The sequence below is a fragment of the Heteronotia binoei genome, chromosome 15 (genome assembly GCF_032191835.1).
Source record: "Heteronotia binoei isolate CCM8104 ecotype False Entrance Well chromosome 15, APGP_CSIRO_Hbin_v1, whole genome shotgun sequence".
In the NCBI taxonomy this organism is placed as follows: domain Eukaryota; kingdom Metazoa; phylum Chordata; class Lepidosauria; order Squamata; family Gekkonidae; genus Heteronotia; species Heteronotia binoei.
In genome coordinates, this window is record NC_083237.1 from 41,427,297 (window position 1) to 41,446,758 (window position 19,462).

At 43.9% G+C, this 19,462-nt stretch overlaps 1 protein-coding gene and 1 pseudogene across 1 annotated transcript; both read left to right on the plus strand.

The window, feature by feature from the left end:
- Positions 1 to 4,627: 4,627 nt before the first annotated feature.
- LOC132583561 (olfactory receptor 10A5-like) lies at positions 4,628 to 12,107 on the plus strand (annotated as a pseudogene).
- Positions 12,108 to 18,224: 6,117 nt separating this feature from the next.
- On the plus strand, positions 18,225 to 19,196 carry LOC132583562 (olfactory receptor 10A2-like). Its single transcript, XM_060255186.1, has one exon. The coding sequence runs from the start codon at positions 18,225 to 18,227 to the stop codon at positions 19,194 to 19,196; it is 972 nt and encodes a 323-aa protein (XP_060111169.1).
- Positions 19,197 to 19,462: the final 266 nt, after the last annotated feature.

Consider the following 19,462-nt stretch of genomic DNA (forward strand, 5'->3'; position numbering starts at 1 on the left):
TGAATTAGAACCAAAATTGATATTGAAAGATAAAGATGGTAGATATATAGCAGCGGAAGTGATGATGGATGCAAAGAAAATGTTGTTACTAGGACTATACGCACCAAATGGAGCAAAAGATTTTTTTTTAAAGACATTAATCGACAGTTGGATGAAGTTTCCTATGACCAGATGTTGATGATGGGTGATTTCAATGGAACAATACAAAATAATATAGATAGGTCTGGCCAAACGAGCAATAATAAAGAAGGGAGACTGCCAAAATCATTTTTTGAGTTGGTTAAACAAGAAAGTTTGGAGGATATTTGGAGAAAATTTAACCCTGAAGTAAGAGACTATACTTTCTTTTCAGCAAGACATAATACTTTTTCTAGAATTGATAAGTTATGGGGCTCTAAAAGTTTGGGCCTCATAACTAGAAAAGTAGAGATTCTACCAAAGATATGCGCAGATCATAATCCAATATTTTGGGCTACAAAATTGCAAAAGAAAACAAGATGAATAAATGAGGATTTGTTACAAGATAAAGATATTGTGACATTTCTAGAAAAAGAAACCATAGCTTTTTTACAAATAAATGATACTGATGATATAGAATTCCAGATGGTTTGGGATACTTACAAAGCAGTAATGAGAGGACTATTGATTACATTGAATAATAAAGATAAGAAGGCAAAAGAAAAGCAGATGTTGGACATTCAAAATGAAATAAAGAAAAAAGAAGGGGAACTAAGAAAAAGACCAGGGAAAAAGAAAATAATAAGGGAAATTCCTATATTACAAGCCCAAGTAAGACATTTGTTGAATAAAGAATGAGAATGGAATTTAAAAAGTTTGCAACAAAAATCGTTTGAAGGTGCAAATAAACCTGGGAAGTATTTAGCTTGGCAACTGAAGAAAATGAAAGAAAATAAAATTATTAATAAAATTGTGGCTGGCGAAAAAGAGATAGTAGACCAAGAAGGAATTAAAAGAGAATTTTTAAAATATTATGCAAATTTATTCAAGGGTGTGAAAATAAAAAAAGAAAAAAATGGAAGAGTATTTATAAAATATTAAAATAGCACCCCTGACTGAGTATATGAAAAAGATTTTGAATGATCCAATAGAAAAAAATTAAATTGAAGCAGCAATAAATGTAATGAAGGTAGGTAAGCTCCTGGGCCGGATGGATATACAACCAAATTTTGTAAAACTCTCAAAGATGAGATGGTACCAAAATTGCAAAAAATGATGAACATGATAAGAATAAAAGGGAAAATTCCAAATACTTGGAAAGAAGCTGTAATCTTGTTGATTCCCAAGGAAGATAGAGATGTCACAAACGTAAAGAACTATAGACCAATTTCATTATTAAACAATGACTATAAGATATATACAAGAATCTTGGCAATATTTGATTAATTTTATAAAGGAAGATCAAGCGGGATTTCTCCCTAAAAGGCAAATAAGAGACAATGTAAGAACTGTTGTAAATATTGTAGAATATTATGAGAAACATCCAGAAAAAGAGGTGGCGTTATTTTTTGTAGATGCAGAAAAAGCCTTTGGTAATCTGAATTGGGACTTTATGTTTGCAGTAATGGAAAAAATAAATCTTGGAGAGCATTTTATAAGAATGACAAAAGCGATATATATGGAACAACACACAAAATTGTGTATAAATGCAGAGCTTACAAATGAAATGAAGTTGAGCAAAGGTACAAGACAAGGATGTCCGCTTTCACCATTTTTTTTTATAATGACTCTTGAAATTCTGCTAATGCAAATACAAGATGACAAAGAAATAGAAGGATTGAAAATTAGAGGATTTTCTTATAAATATAGAGCATTTGCAGACGATATTGTGTTTATAACTGAAAATCCGATACAAGTGATACCTTTGTTGCTAGCTAAGATAAAAGAATATGGAGAAATGGCAGGACTCTATGTAAATAAAGAGAAATCGAAATTTTTATGTAAAAAATATGCAACTAAATAAACAGAAATAACTATGAAAAGTTATGGCGTAAAATGGATAAAGATATGATGAAATGGAATAGACTTAATCTGTCTTTGTTGGGTAGGATTGCTGCAATTAAAATGAACATTTTGCCAAGAATAATGTATTTGTTCCAAACTATTCCAATTGTGAAAGATAGTAAACAATTTAATAAATGGCAAAGGAAGATCTCAGAATTTGTATGGGCTGGGAAAAAACCAAAGATGAACGTATTTTAATGGATGCTAAAGAGAGGGGAGGACTTCAGCTTCCAGATTTAAGATTATATCATGACACAGTTTGTTTGACATGGATAAAAGATTGGATGATGCTGTTAAATAAAAAGCTTTTATTGTTAGAAGCTCATGGAAATAAATTCGGCTGGCATGCTTATATGTACTATGGGGAAAAAAAGATGGATGGTTTTTTTTCTCACCATTATATTAGAAATAACTTGTTAAATACATGGATAAAGTACAAGAAATATGGTGATGAAAGAAAGCCATTATGGATAGTGCCAGTAGATGTAATAAAAATTACAGTTGAATCTGATGAAGAGAGAGGGTTGTCATAAAATCAACTGCTAAAGATCCAAGGTGATAAAGTTGAATAAAAATCTGCCGAAGAGCTAAACAACAAGTATGACTGGTTTCAAATGCAACAAATAAAAAGTTTGATGGAGAATGATATTAAATCTGTTGGAATCAGATGTGAGCAAACGGAATTGGAAAAGGTTCTGTTTGGAGATAATGAAAAATTAATTTCGAAAATATATAAATTACTGTTGAAATGGTCTACAGAAGAAGTAGTAGTAAAATCTCAAATGATTAAATGGGCAATTAATGTAAATAAGGAAATACAGATAGATACATGGGAATATCTTTGGAAGAACTCTATGAGAATATCAACATGTCAGAGTATTAAAGAGAACTGTTTCAAGATGATGTATAGGTGGTATATGACTCCGAAAAAACTGGCAAAGATGAGTAAAAAGATGTCGGATAGATGTTGGAAATGTAAGAAACATGAAGGTTCTTTTTATCATATGTGGTGGACTTGTGGAAAAGTAAAAAAGTTCTGGCAGATGATACAACAAGAAATATCTAAAATTCTGGGATATGACTTTAAGAAAGTTGCAGAGACTTTTCTGTTGGGATTACAAAAGGAAAAATTTCCAAAAGAAGATAGAACTCTAATTTGGTACTTGCTCTCAGCTGCTAGGACACTGTATGCGCAGTTGTGGAAGCAAGAAAAAATACCAGAGAAATGGGACTGGATTGTGAAAGTTTTATTGTGGAGTGAGATGGACAAACTAACAAGAACTTTAAGAGATTATGATTTGGAATTGTTTAAAAGGGAGTGGAAGAAATTTAGAGGATATATAGAGAAAGAGTGGAATGTAAAAAGACATTGGACAATTTTTTAATAATGAGTATGAGAAAAAGGGAGAAATTGAACTTTGATTGTGATAGTTAAGGGTACCTTTATAAGTGAACTTAAGTATATAACTTTGGCGGGAGTCTAGTAACCGAAAGAGGGGGGATTAGAAAATATCATATGGGTTAGGGATAGTAATGATATAAACAGACATTGTTACCATATGTTATTAATAAAATTGTTTAAACCAAATATACCCTATTTGCCATTGATTTCAATGGCCCATAGGGTATAATGGGGCCGTATATTCGGAAATAGCCGCGCATCTACTGTATATTCCGACTACGGAATATATTCCGACTATTCCGACTACGGAATTCAGAAATATACGGGATTCAAAATCCCCCCCCCCCGTATACTTCCGAATCCGTGTACTTCCGAATTTTTTTTTTTTGCACATCCCTACCCCCCCCCCCCCAGCAGCAGGCAGGTAGAACCTGGCAACCCTAGTTATGCTGGAGATCATGGGATCTTACATGGACAAAAACCAAGTGTGATTGGGGCTGCTGAAAGGAATATGGCTGAGGTTAAGTGAAAGCATTTACTGGAACTGGACAATTTTTATTACTAGTTTACTAATTTAGATTTAATCTGGTAATTTTATAATAGATTTGGGGGTGCAAAAATCTGATTATATTATTGTATTGTATATTTGTAAACTATTTAAAGAATTTTGGTTATGAAGAGTCAAAAGATGGCAATTCAAAATAACTTATTTTGAGAAGTTTGAGTAGCAGATGCCAGTTGCCCTGTAGTAGAACTGTAAACAATTTATGTGTTATCCTTGTATCTTTGGAAGGATAACTATAAAACTGTCAGGGCTATATTTGTAGAGTACGTAGCTTGAAGGTTTATTAACTTTAATGTCACTAACAGTGAATTCTTTTCTCTTTCAGATTTAACCAGCATTCATTTGTTGTTGTTGAATTAGCTTGTTTTTCAGAGGTCTTTGCCTGACAACATGGAAAACAGAATAAAATGAATATTTCAAAATAGCAAGCAAGATAGAAAGATTTCTACATATTTCCCCTGAAACAATCAACAGTGCTAAAATAGAGAGCTCCAAGAATTTTCTCTGCACCAAACTCAGAAAAAGCAACATATGTGAGGAAAGAATTCTGCACCTGAACATAATCTGTAATTGCTGATAGTATTGGTTTGTGTGTTATTTCCAAGACAGTATTTTAAATGTTTTGTCCTATACAAAGAATGACTGGATCTAATGGGACTGTGGTCAGTGAATTTATTCTTTTGGGGTTTTCGAATCTAGGACAACTCAAGATTCTCCTCTTTGGAGTATTTCTTGTGGCGTATCTAGCAACTCTGACAGGAAACACCCTCATCATCTTGTTAACCATAATGGACCCTACTTTACACAGTCCTATGTATTTCTTCCTCCAAAATCTATCCTTTGCAGAAGTTGGCTTCGTATCATCTACTGTCCCAAAGATGCTTGTGAACCACCTCTCACAGAAAAAGACTATCTCTTTGTTGGGATGCTGAGTGCAGACGTATTTTGTCTTCTTCGGGACTATGGAGTGCTTTCTTTTAATAGCCATGGCATATGACCGCTTTGTTGCCATATGCAAGCCTCTGAGATATCCAGCTTTAATGAACAAGAAGTTTTGTGGGCTGATGGCATTGGCGGCATGTGCCTCAGGCTTTCCAGTTGGGACAATACAGAGCGCATGGCTTTTTAGTTTTCCATTTTGCAAGACCAATGTAATTTTTCATTTCTTCTGTGATACTCCTCCACTTATTGAGTTGGCCTGTAGAGACACTTCTAAGTTTGAGCGATTTTCTCTCATAGACACCTTTATCATCATATTGTCTCACTTCACACTGATCCTGATATCTTATATTCAGATTCCCCCCCCAGTCGGAAGAACAAGACAACACGGTAGATTGGGTGAAAAACAGGGCAACTTTATTGAACTGAACAGCCTGGGGCGAAATAAACTGCTACCGGACAGGCCAAGGGAACACCCCAGACCCTTCCCTGTCCGGATGGGCGAGCCACGCTGCCCCCGGCAGCAGCCGGCAGCAGCCGGCTGCTGCCAGGCCGGCACAGGCCAGGTATACACCCAATGGCACGGCCGCCCACCCAGGAACGGCCCACCAGAAGAGGTGACCCGATAGTGGGCAAGACAGCAGAGGGCCGTACAGCCCCGCTGCCGTCCGATCCCGCTACTTCCCTTAAACCCGGGAAAACCATGGGTGCTCACCGAAACCTGTACACCTACTTAAACACCCGCCAATAAAGTTACCAACCGGAACCCAACCTAAAAACAAATAGTACAAGGTAGGCGAAAAACATCCCAGCAATGGCCAATCAGTTGGGATGAAAAAATTCCTACCTGGCCCCGAAAACCGGCGACCAGAAAAAAAACTGTACTATTATAGAGCGGGAGGGTGGGCCAACAAACACAGCAAAGTGCGTGCTCCAGGGCGTGGCTGGGCTTATAAAGCCCCAAACCACGCCCTGCCAAACACCCGGATGGGCGGGGATCGTTTGCCTCGCTCCATCCGGGGAGGCAAAATGCGGCCCCCTCCCTAAGCCGCCTGACAGCAGCGCGGGCAAGAAAGGGCCGGATTCCCCCCCCCCCCCCAGTTGGAAGAACGAGACAACACAGTAGATTGGGTGAAAAACAGGGCAACTTTATTGAACTGAACAGCCTGGGGCGAAATAAACTGCTACCGGACAGGCCAAGGGAACACACCGGAACCTTCCCTGTCTGGATGGGCGAGCCACCCTGCCCCCGGCAGCAGCCTGCTAAAGCCGGCTGCTGCCAGGCCGGCACAGGCCAGGTATACACCCAACGGCACGGCCGCCCACCCAGGAACGGCCCGCCAGAAGAGGTGACCCGATAGTGGGCAAGACAGCAGAGGGCTGTACAGCCCTGCTGCCGTCCGATCCCGCTACTTCCCTTAAACCCAGGAAAACCGTGGGTGCTCACCAAAACCTGTACACCTACTTAAACACCCGCCACCACAAAGCCAAGCCTCAGCTTAGGCAATTGGGCCCACCGGCTGGCCTAAAGCCCGCCGAAGCCCCAGCTTCAGCTCAGCCAAAAATGCCCTGTTGCCCGACACGGACAGATGGACTCCGTCCTGTCGATACAGGTCCGTCCGATCCAACCTAATAGCCGGGTGTGGTAAGTACACGCCAAGGCCCCCAACAAGAGCCTTCCTGATTGCTCTATTGGCCTTGCGCCTGGCTCTCTCCAACCCCGCGGGGTCCCAAGCCGCTCTCCACACCCGGCGAGGAAGGATGGCGGACCACAGTATGCGCACCTCGGGCCACCTGCTCCGATCACCTTGAGGTCCTCGATCACCTGAAGTGACAGGGCCCTCCCCTGCACCAGGCCCAAATCATTGCCCCCAAGGTGAATGACCAAAACATGGGGCAGAGGACCAATCCTCCCCCGAAAGAGGAGTGGCAGGAGCCCGTCCCAGCGAAGGCCCCGACGTCCCTGCCACTCGACGACTGCCCACTCACTGAGCCCCAACTGCGATCCAATGTGTGAGCCCCGGGCCTGGTGGGCAGCCCAAAAAACCATGCTGTGGCCGGCGATCAGTATCCTCTGCCTCTCACCATGCACCACAGCACCTAAAACAGAAGAACAAAACAAACAATGTTATAAACCAATCTAGCTAACACTTGCTGGGCAACATAGGACGGACGTAGCCCTTGTATGCTGAGGACCGCCACCGCCCGACCTGTTGAATGGCCGGCCCCGGGTATCCCATGGCTGCTGCTGTCGATGCCGCCCCAATGCAAAATGAATGGGTCCCAAACTGAAAACCAGACAGCCCAAGCTTATCTAAGGCCCGGCTGGTGCCCGACCAAAATTGAAATTTGGTCAAGGGGGACCCATCCTTATGCAGGAAAAAGGGGCCGGCATCATCACCCCGGACGGAGATGTAATCCTTCAGAGCCACAACCGGACAAATTTCACAGTCGTGGCATGGACCTAAGTTGATCATTACATCCCTATGGCTCTGATCAGTCTTAGACCTGCGCACCTTGATGGTCGCACAATCACCTACAATTTTTACATCTCCCGTGTGCTGTGCACGACCCGAACAGTCCTTCCGCGAGCTTACCACCAGCTCGCTGATTCTAAGCGCGCCAAAAAAGGCAGCCATGGCAGCTGCCTGAAACAACAAAGCCTCGAACTTAGAAAAACAAACTATGGGCCAAATTCTCTGAAAACCTTTCAATACCTCAGGTGAAAAGGGGTGCCGAGCTTCAGGCCGCGGACCCTGCTCACGGGACCATCCCTCCAACATTTTACGCAGCCTAAAGTCGTTGGATGCGTCCGCTAGCCCCCGTACCTTGCAGGCAAAAGCCAGGGCCACCAGCTTCGCCCTGATGGTCTTAACTGCAAGTCCTTTACATTTCAACTCCACGCAGAACTGCATAAGATGTGCTGCCGGAATCGGCCACAGATCGGCCAATCCTACCTGCTCCCTGAAAGCCGCGAACTGTTCAACGGAGCGATCATAGGCCTTCTGGGTGGAGGGGGCCAAAGCCAGCCTCATTGCCCGGTCAGCCTCGACTCTCCAAGCCGCCACATCTCTGGGGGCATCCGAGCCGGCAGGAGGTCGGCCTCCGGTGCGAGAAGTCGAAACTGCTCCATCTGCCGGCGAGACAGAGCGTTTGCGACCCCATTGCACACACCGGGCACATGCTTGGCAAGGAACAAAATATTTAATCGTAAACAACACAAGGTAAAAGTCCTCACCAGACGCATAACCGGAACTGATTTAGACGTAAGAGTATTAATCACCTGAACCACCGCCATGTTGTCGCACCAAAAGTGCACAACGTGGTTTGCTAAATCTTTACCCCACAAGTGAACTGCAACCACTATTGGAAAAAAATTCCGAAAAGGTCAAGTTACGGCAAAGGTCCGTATCCAGCCACTCAGTTGGCCACTTCTACGCGCACCACCGTCCGCGGAAATAGACCCCAAAACCAATAGAGCCCATGGCGTCGGATGTGATTTGCAGATCGGCCTCGATCCGCATGTCCTCACGCCAAAATGAAACCCCATTGAAGTCGGAAAGGAAGTGTTCCCAAACCTCAAGGTCATCCCACATACCCCGATTGATCCTGACTCGATGATGGGGAAGCCGCAATGCAACCATAGCATTGCACAGGCGTCGTAAAAATGCCCTCCCGGGGGCCACCACTTTGCACGCAAAGTTGAGGTGGCCTACAATCTGTTGAAGTTCGAGAAGCGAAATCTTACGCTTACCCTTCACCTCAGCCAGCTTCCGACGGAGGCTATCGATCTTTTCAGCCGGCAAGCGAGAAGCCTGCCTAACTGTATCCAATTTGATGCCCCAAAAAGTCAAAACCAGTGCGGGGCCCTCTGTCTTTTTGTGGGCAAGTGGGACACCAAGGTCCTCCACTAGTTGCAAAAAGGAGGAAAGAACCCGTGCGCACAACCCCGAAGCCCAGGGGCCCACGAAAAGAAAATCATCCAGATAATGAATGGTGTTGGCGGAACCAACCCGCTCAACGGAGAGACCATTCCAAAAAAGTGCTAAAGCGTTCAGAAGCTGAACACAAAATAGCACACCCCATAGGTAAGGCCCGATCCATGTAGAACTTTCCCTCGAACGAAAAACCCAGGAGCTCAAAGTCGTCCGGGTGCACCGGCAACAAGCGAAATGCGGACTTTATGTCACATTTCGCCATCTCAGCACCAATCCCACAACCTCGGACAACCCTGACTGCCTGATCGAAGGATGTATACTGGACCGTGCACAGGACATCCGGAATGGCATCATTCACGGACCCCCCTTTCGGATAAGAGAGGTGGTGAATCAGCCGAAATTCCCCCGGCGCCTTCTTAGGCACCAGCCCTAAAGGGGATACCCGCAGATTGGGAACTGGAGGAGAGTCAAAAGGGCTCAAGACCCGGCCCTCATTGCACTCCTTCAAGATCTTTTCTTTGACAACATGTTCCATCCCTTTGATGGACAGCAAATTCTTAGCCATACAGGGTCCATGCAGTCCCTGAAATGGGATACGAAAACCAAAAAGAAAACCATCGAGCAAGTATGCCCGGTCCCTTACTCTGGGACAACCAGCTAACATCTCCTTAAGAACCCTCACCCTGATGGGGCTGGGACCCTTTGTTAGCGCCATGGGCGCCGGCCCCTCCCCCTGGTTGCTTGGGTCCCGCTCGAGGTTTGGACCTGTTGCACGCAGACAAAGCATGCGAGCCTCCGCATAGCGGACACTCATGCTTTTATTTGCAAGTCTTGCGGTTACAGACTCCCTGGGACGTGTACTCCCAACACAGAAGCCGGGGTTGAACCGGCTGCCCCGCACCAGTGCGAGGACCAGACGTGCTTGCCTGCTTACTTACCAGGTGACCACTGTCAGACCTGTCCCCCGCATTGGGCTTAGCGGGGGACATAAGCTGCAGCCACAGCTGCTGGTTTATTTGGTCCCAAGGCATAGCCGGGTTGAGAGCAGCCCTCATTCGGAACTCCTCGTCGAACTGCAGCCATGCAGCGCCAGAGAAGTCCGTGTAGGCCTTGTAGACTATATCGCAGTATTGGAATAGCGGTGCCGCCCATAAAGGCTGTGCACGCGCTATCACACCGGCATAGATTAAAAATCCCGGCAACCAATTGGCCCAATTTCTTTCTACCTTCCTACGCTTGATTTTTTCCTTGTCCCTCTCATCTAACTCGTCCTTGTCCTTCTTCTCCAGCTCCCTGTAGAGAAGGCCAAAGACGTCAACATACTCGCCCCGGAGTATCTTTTCGTGGGTGGCCACCGTCAAGTGGTCACCTAAGGGCATGGCTGTGTCGCCAAACGGGCGGCACTGAAAAGGGACCGACCCCAAAGAGGCTGGGGCCCAACCTCCAACACCACACTGTGTGTTGGGCCATTCGATGGGCCATTCCCCCGCCCAAAGTTGTCCCCACGGCAACGATCCACCCTGTGGCGACTGACCTACAGTGCCCTGGGATGTGGAGGGGGCGCAAGCAGTCGCCACAGTGGGCGTGGCACCCCAAGGCAGTATCTGGCCCTGCCCACAAGGACCCCAGCTGCACGAAGGTGCCATTGAGGTCAACGACCCCACTGCCGATGCCGGGCCAACCAGCGAGGATGGCATGGGGGCTGCAGGCTGGTAAAGTGGGCCCCAGCCACCCCAAGGCCACGCCCCGGAGGACCCAGTCCCACCCTGCTTACCTTCTTGGTCGGTCATGCCCACCGCGAGCACGATGGGTGCATATCCGCCCCGACCATCCGCATGAGCAGGGCCCTCCGTGGGGATGCCCCCTTTCTCAGAGTCCGATATGGGTTTAGCAGGCGCCTGACTAGGCTCACCAGACGGGCCAGGGCGGGCAGCCATGTCCAGCAAAGTAGAAAGTCGAGCCAGGACCTCCTGTTCGAAGGCCCTGGTGGATGCACGCGCAGCCTTCCGCCCACGAGGTAGCCCAGTTGTGCCAGGGTCTAACCCCTGTTGATGCTCCAAAGCCTCCAATCTTTCCACGATGGCCTGTCTGGTGCGAGCCTCCTCCTCCTCACCAGGCTTACTTGGAACAGGCCGCCTGTTAGGGGCTTTAGCAGGCTGCTTGCCTTTGGACGTACCCTGGCCTTGGGAGCCATCATGAAAACACAAGCTCACAACCCCAGAAAAGCTGCCAACCCAGTGAGGTTTTATATTCAACTAGCCAAAGGCCTTCAGTTGGACAAGCCGGGGGATTGAACCTGGGCCTCACTGCTCGCCCAGCAGATAAACTGCCTCTGAGCCTCCAACCCTCCCCAATGTGAATGAGGAGTAAAAAAAGGGGGGGTGGAAGGGGGCAACGACCCAGCCGATAGCCAGCCAAGGCCCAACAGGCCCAGTATTAATAAGGGGTGAGGCGGGGGTGGGCTTGAAGACAACCACCCCCCCGCTAGGGACTACCACCCTCTGGGGCTGCAAAGGCCAAAAGCCTGGAATGCCCCCCAGGCCAAAAGGCCAAGACAAAGAAGGGAACCCTCGCTGCGCTCCGCGGCCCTGCCCGCGGCTCGCAGGCTGCTGTTACCGCCTTGAAAAAGCCGGCTGAAAGCGACCACCCGCTCCGGCGCTCGCACCAGCACCGAGCTGAAGATACCGACGATCAGGGGAGCCATCCAGACCACGCGCCTACAGGCGCTGCGCCTCCCGACTTCACTGCCGCAGGCCTAACAAAGGCACAACTGAAGAGCACGCACTCGCTCCTCCGACAAACGCAGCGAAGTGCGTGCTCCAGGGCGTGGCTGGGCTTATAAAGCCCCAAACCATGCCCTGCCAAACACCCGGATGGGCGGGGACCGTTTGCCTCGCTCCATCCGTGGAGGCAAAACGCGGCCCCCGCCCTAAACTGCCTGACGGCAGCGCGGGCAGGAAAGGGCCAGATTATCAGCACAATTTTAAGGATGCCTTCTACTGAAGGGAGACAGAAAGTCTTCTCCACTTGTTCTTCACATATTATGGCAGTGACTCTGTTTTTTGGCACATCCAGCTTAATTTATTTTCAATCGAGGTCAAATTATACTCCAGAGATCAAACAATTGCTTTCTCTCTCCTATACTGTTTTCACACCCATGTTAAACCCAATCATCTATACTTTACGGAACAAGGAGATGAGGGGTGCATTCAGTAGGCTGCTGAGCAGAAAAATGAATTGATGGATGTACAACAGTTTTTCATATTACAAAAGGTTGTATTAAAAAAGAATGATGCTATAAGAAACCACGAATATTATTTTGTGTGTTTGTGTGTGTCCTTTGGGGAAATCAGTATCAGAATTTTGATGGAAGATAATGTGAGAGATTTTTTTTTACAAGTGTCTTATAATAAATGCAGCAATGGTAGTTTTCATGTTCTCCTTACCCAAGGAAAGATAATAGTACATAAGCCTTCCTCTGTGGATCTCTTGTTGAGTGGAATTTCTTTGACTGCTATGTTTACCAGTGTATAGGTAGGGAGTGCTGAGTGAAAAATTTCTGAAGAGGGAAGTGGTTGTGTTGTATTATGTTGTAAGCCCTGAGCATGATGGCCCAAACTAGCCCAATCTTGTCAAACCTTGGAAAGTAATCAGGGTCAGCCCTGATTAGTGATTGGATGGGAAACCACCAAGGAAGTCCTGGCAGAGGCAGACAATGGCAAACAATTTCTGTCGCTTGCCTTGAAGACTCTGTTGACACTTTCCTTCACTGTGCGTCATACTTCTGAAAGTGATATGAAAAATCAGGACTAAATGCATTCTCACATATGGGTAGGGATGGGGTGAAGTTAACTGCAATGTTTAAATATTGTTATTTTTTCTGCTGCTATGGATATCTCTTGAATGGTCTGAAACGTCAGCTTGTTCTTGGATAAACCCATGCTTGAAGCATACTAATGCTGCAGAATGCCCCAGATATTCCACTTTTGACTCTCTGAGATGTTTTGACACTCAGTAACTGTCCCAGTTCCCTACCTTGTAAGGAAATGCTGCTAATTTCCAGAACATCGTAGTCACCCGTCTGGGTGCCAGAGGGTCTGGAGACAGAGCTCTCACACATCTGACAGAAGGACGTGGGTTTGCCTACCAGAATGGAAAGGACTTGTGACTACTAACAGCCACAATGCTACAGCAGCACTCCGTGTTCTGGGAAGAGTACTAGCAACACCATCTCTATCTTGGAGCGAAAGAAAAGCACGCCATTAGGAGCTATCCAGACCAAGCGGTTTTTAGCCTTCACCATAGAACCCACTTTGGGAGGCTAACACCAGCTATTCTCCAGCAGTACCAAGACTCCATTTCAGGACAGTGGGAAACACACATACACAACAGATGTGAGCCACCCATGGAACCATCAAGCTTATCCAGACATGGATCCTGCCAGACCACCCAAGCCTTTGTCCAACGAAACCCAAGACAAAGACTGGTGCCAAGAAGAAGACGGAACAAGAGGAAGACCATCTTCAGCAGAGCCAAGTTCCTTTGTGTAAACTGGGTGTTACCTTAGGTAGCAATTTGGCCATCTATTGTCACCTTTTTAGATAAGTTTGGTAAACTCAAGCACACCTCCACCCAGTAATCTCCCCCATTCTTTTCCCATTTTGGAGCCTCACCATGGTCCATTGCAACCTGAAAGTCCTACCAGATACCCCTGGACCAAGCTTGTTCATTGGTTAGTCATGGGCACCCAATTAGGTGCCACCAATTAACTTGCTATTGGCTACTGCAGAAGTCCAGCCCTTATGGTCACTGCAGAGCCTCCCCCTTTCTGAGGACATGTACCAGCTGACCACCTGTCATCCACCCCTGTGCCTCCCATCCCCTAAGGGTCCAAGGTAGTCTATTTAACCTCTGACCCAACTCCACTGATGTGTGCATCTAGCAGTACCCCAGTTCCGCTGTCTAGATCCATCCCCGATTCTGGCCACAGTTTTGGGTCCATTTCCCCCATCCTCTTACATTGCCATTGGAGCCTTCTTGAAGACTACGATCGGTAATTATCACCCTGTTTGTCTACCCATGTGTTGTCTCTCTCTCTCTCTATTTTTCTTAGGACTGTATGTATGATTTTATGAGTATTTTATCTTGTATGGAAGCCTATATTTTTCTGGAATAAATTTTAATTGTTTTACTTAATTAGCGTCCCTAATATTTTAAGCATTAATTTCTGGACGTGGAATCCTATATACACAGGTAAAAAGATCCTGATTAAGCCAGGTGCCCACCTGACAATTCCCCAACCTCGTTTTGAGAGCGATTTGGCTTACAACCCACAGTGCTCTGCTCTCCTGAATGTACCCAGTTCCTAGAGGGCTCCTTGCTTCTCTCTGGGTATCTGTGCCATTACCAGCTGGTCTATTAGAGTATTTGCTGCTAAGGGGTCAGCACTCCTAGTACTACATCCATGTCACCATTTACAGGCTATGCCCATGTCACCCACTTTCACTCCAATTAGACTTTGTGGGGTCAACTTTTAAATAATTTGTGCCCTTCCAGTGATCTAGCAGTCAGTGATCTAGTAGTCACCAGTGATCTAGCTTACATGTTCTCTTTAAATGGCTTTTGCAAAGTCACACAGAGTGAGACTGAAGGCTGAGTGGCAACTTCACCCACCCAGAGAGCCATCAGCAGGATGGGGAAGCCTAAGAACAATTAACTGTTGTCTTAATTTTTTTTTTACTTATACCAGCAAAGAATGTGTGGTTTTGTAGCCTCTAAAACTCCCCAAACTCCCAATGATATGATGTAACCCATACAGGCAATAGCCTTCAAGTGTATATTGGAAAAAACCTCCCATTCCCTGTGAATGAGAAGTTTCTCACAGTATTCATCACATTACTGGTAATAGAAATTAGACTGACTTCACATCAAAGTATTGATGATACTTTTCCTCATAAGCACAGCCTTAATGATCTTAGAATCTTGTTATTTTGGATCCAATTTTGTGGTTCTCAATTTCCTACACACACCCTAGATTTATCACAGCATAAATTAATAAGCACCAGGCATGACTCTGAGTTGTAAAAACCACATAAATTGGCAGGGGTTAAGTTTCCTCTTCTGCTTCCAGAACCAGAAGAGAAAACTTGGATCATCCCAATGTATGTGATCTTGAAAGCAAAAGAGCAGTAGAGAAACTGCCAGGGAAGCAGAGGATTGTTTTTGAGTTGAGTTTATAACTCTTAAATTTGGTTCTCTCATTTATTGCTTCCCATTAAAAATGTAAAGGAAAAGACTTGGCTAATTGTAGTATCCATCCACATTTGATTTAATACTGGGGAAGGTTGTGGGCAAATACCATGATCTTTGTGTTATTCAGAGTTAATTTCTCTTGCAAATGCAATGCAGAATAGAGCCCATTCTGTTCTGCCATTAAAATCATGTCATCAACATGATGCAAGATAAAGGGTTGAATTCAGTAATCATTTCTGCTGATAAAAAGTGAAGGTGAAGTCCTTTTTGACCATCAAACCCACCCACCCCATGTTGTGGATCATAAGTCCTGCATGCACAAAAGACATGTGAGGCAGGGACTGTAGACTAGAAGGACACATGGTAAATGAGTGAGATTAAGTGAAAACAGCTGATTGGATCAAACCCAGATTTTGGTCATGAATCTTGACTCAAAAATATACCTACCTCCAAATCATGAAAGAGAACTTTAGTACAGCTCTGCATCAGACTCCTAATGATTAGAATTGGGTCTGTCAATCTCATTTTTGAACATAGAAATTATAAGCTGCCGTCCATAACCAGTGTGTCCTACTTATTGTTAATCACATCTCATAAATTAACATGTATTTTGCTAAAGCAAGATTAATCATAATCAAGTTGCCCATCTATTATGCAGACCCATTGTTTATGCCCCAGTAGTTCTCAAGAGGCCTAATACAATGTAATGCAGGACATAAAATACCGATGATGATGATGAAAAAGAAGAAGTGCTTATCCTGTTAAGATTCATTTATAATATGAGAAACAAGAATCTGCTACAATAGTCAGGAAAGCGAAGGAACCCTCTGATGGGGATCATAATTAAGTGTACATTCTAGCCTGTGCTTGTTGGTTGCTGGCAATGGTCCTCTGATTTGTCTTTCTTGTTATCCTTATAGCAATTATCTCACAGTAGTTAAGATCCAAGAGAGATGTCAGGTTTTTAATGGGGAAAGAGAAGTAATAAATAGGGATTCACAGGTAGCATTCCAAAAGCTTCTTTCATTAGACATCCATGTGGAGCCACTGATAAAGCCAGGTAATGAATTCAAAGCTCTTAAACTTTATATAAGATACATGATTTAGGAGCTAGAGTCTCCAAAACATAAAATCAAGTTAAGGCACAAACATTTTTCTACAACCTGGACAGCAGTTCTTGGTGTGTAAGAGAGAGAGAGACAGAGAGAGAAAAAAGAATATTAATGGATTTCTAGGAATGTTTTTCAGAAATAATTAGTATTTTTATTTGTTTCATAAAACTGAAGCAATGATTTTCTGTCTTCTTGGCATATTTTTGTCTGGACACATCACTGGTAAACATATGTAGGAAGGAAATTTTATATCAGTGGCCATAAATGAGTGGATGTACTATATTGCTTACATCTTCTCTAAGGAAGCTTTAAAAATACTCTACTTTCTAAATTTCCCATGGATTTTGAGATTCCAAAACACTATGTTTTAAGTGGCACTGATACAATTTAAATGTGTCATACTTTTGAAATCTAGTTCCACCAGGCTTTTGGCATTTTGTCTTTGACCCCCTTACACACCCAGCATTATGGATTATAAGAAGATGTTTTTCATTGCATCGGATCAATGTTCATGACCATTATTGTGTTTCATTACTGTGGTGGAGAAAATGTGAATTAACTAGAGGAATTTAAAGTTAATGTAAATGGTATGTGCATACATTTTGAAAACTGATTTTTGAAGTTCTCTTTGCTAAAGTAAAAATCAGTTCAAGGAGAATTCTGAGAACTATATAAGAAGAATGGAATGGGGAAAATTAGTGTTCACAAGATTCATTACCCTCATTGGGGAGATTAATCGGGGAAGGACAGTAGCTTACTAGAAGAACTTGTTTGCTATGTAGAATGTCCCAGGTTCAGCCCCTGGCAGCTCCATTTACAAGGACCAAGCAGTAGGTGATATGAAAGATCTTTACTGAGTCCCTGAGAAGCTGTTGCCACTCTGAGTTGACAATACTAAAAGTGATGGGCCCATGATTTGATTCAGTATAAGGCAGCTTCATGTGTTCATTATTGCTTGTCTTGAAATATGAATCTCCCTGTAGTGCATTGTTCATTTTTGTTGCAATTGCTCTCCTGGACAGTTCCACTTTACTGCTGCATATATGTAGAATGTGTTATATATACAAGTTCAAGTATAACTATACAAACTGCCTGAAATGGCTTTGCGGAATGCTCAGGAAGCTTCAGAACTTCAGAGGCAAAGAAGGAGCTATGCAATATCAGAGATGTCCTAACTGAGCTGTTTCCCTCTTATGCCATTTGTACATTTTTTAAGCTACAATGAGCAAAAATTAAGAAAACAGGGAAGAGCTGTACCCCCAAAACATCAGTTCCATTTGTAATATGATTCTGAAAGTGGGAAATTTGACCACCAATAGGGAAATTATGTTCATATGCATGGTATCTCAGTGAACTTGAGAAAAAAATCCATGTGGATTTGTAGAATCAAAACGCCAAGTACTGGAGTGCTAAGCAATTAAGTTGCTGTCTTCCAAAAGCTTGATTTCAAAGTAATACCATTGAACACAACAGAACTATGATTGACAGAAGTCCTGATTGTTGATTTTCTTCTGATTTGAAATATCTCTGAAATAAATTTTGACCAGCTATTGTGTTTTCTAGGACTCTTTGATCGCGCTATGAATCTAACAGAACATCATGATTTTGTACCAATTATTGCTCAGAAATCAACAATGCACTGCCATCATGGAGAATACCAAGAATGCTCTCTACACTGAGTCAAAGCAGATGCACAATGCTGAGAAAAGGATATAATGGCCAGTGTTGGTCAAGTCTGTAATTTTGTGTTTGGATTCTCTTGCTCTTCTGCTTGAAGTGTTCACTGCACTTCCCTTCTTCACAGCATCCCATCATCACACACAGCTTTTGTTTTTACAGATCCCACAATTCCCACAAAAATCCTTTTGATGGTCAAAAGGGGGGACTTCATCTTTCATCAAATGAAGAGCTGATAGAATCTGCCTCGAGCAGGTTCTCCAGAGAGGGGACATGGACATTTTCTAAATAAACAATTTTTAATTTGGACATAAACAATGGTCTGGTCAAATCAAACTGGGATAAAAGAATTTAATCTTTTGGGGTTCTCTAACCTAAGACAGCTCCAGATTATCCTCTTTGTTGTGTTTTTTCTTATCTATGTGGTGACTTTGATGGGTAATTCTGTTATCATCTTAATAACAAAAATAGACACTGCCTTGCACAGCCCTATGTACTTCTTCCTTCAAAATCTTGCTTTTGCAGAGGTTGGCTTCGTAACACTTATTGTCCCAAAAATGCTCGTGAACCTTCTTGTAGAGAAAAAGACCATTTCCTGGTCAGGATGCAGGGCACAGATTTTTGGTGTTGTTTACTTTGTCACCATGGAGTGTTTCCTATTCATTGCCATGGCTTATGACCGCTTTGTGGCCATATGCAATCCTCTAAGGTACACTGTCATAATGAATAGGAAGTTCTGTATGTTTCTGGTAATAGCAGTGTGGACCTCAGGATTCCCTGTTGGGACACTGCAGGTTACATGGCTGTTTAGTTTCCCATTCTGTGGATCCCTTATAGTTCCCCATTTCTTCTGTGATGGTCCACCAATTCTACACTTGGTCTGTGGAAACACTTCCAACTTTGAACTTTATTCTCTTATAGGTACTCTTCTAATTATATTGTGTCCTTTCTTACTGCTTCTGGTCTCTTATACTCATATTATCAACACGATCTTCAAAATGCCTTCTGCTGAAGGACGATGGAAAGCCTTTTCCACTTGCTCTTCACATATCATTGTAGCGACTCTGTTTTATGGCTCAACTAGTCTGACTCATTTTCAACCTAAATCAAGCTATTCCCCAGGAACCAGACAGTTACTTTCTCTCTCTTACACTGTTTTAACACCCATGCTGAACCCTCTTATCTATAGCTTGAGGAACAAGGAAATGAAGGCTGCCTTGAATCGGTTGCTGAGTTGGAAAATAAAATGTATTGGGATGTCCAAGAGCTTTCAAATCTCAAAACTTTAAAATTAAAGGAAAGGAATTCAATCCAACTAGATTTTCCGCTGGTGAATGAAGGAGATGGGAGTCTCTTTTGACCACCAAGAAAGCTATACTGGGGATCATGGAACATGGATCATGGAACATGCATTGGCAAGAATGGTAATAGACAAGATTGAGTGAAATATCTAGCTGGATCCAACCAGAATTTCTTAAAAATGATTTACAGGATTTCACTCTCTATGGCTTTGACCCCCCCCCCCAAAAAAAAAATTGCAATGTCTTAAAGCTCT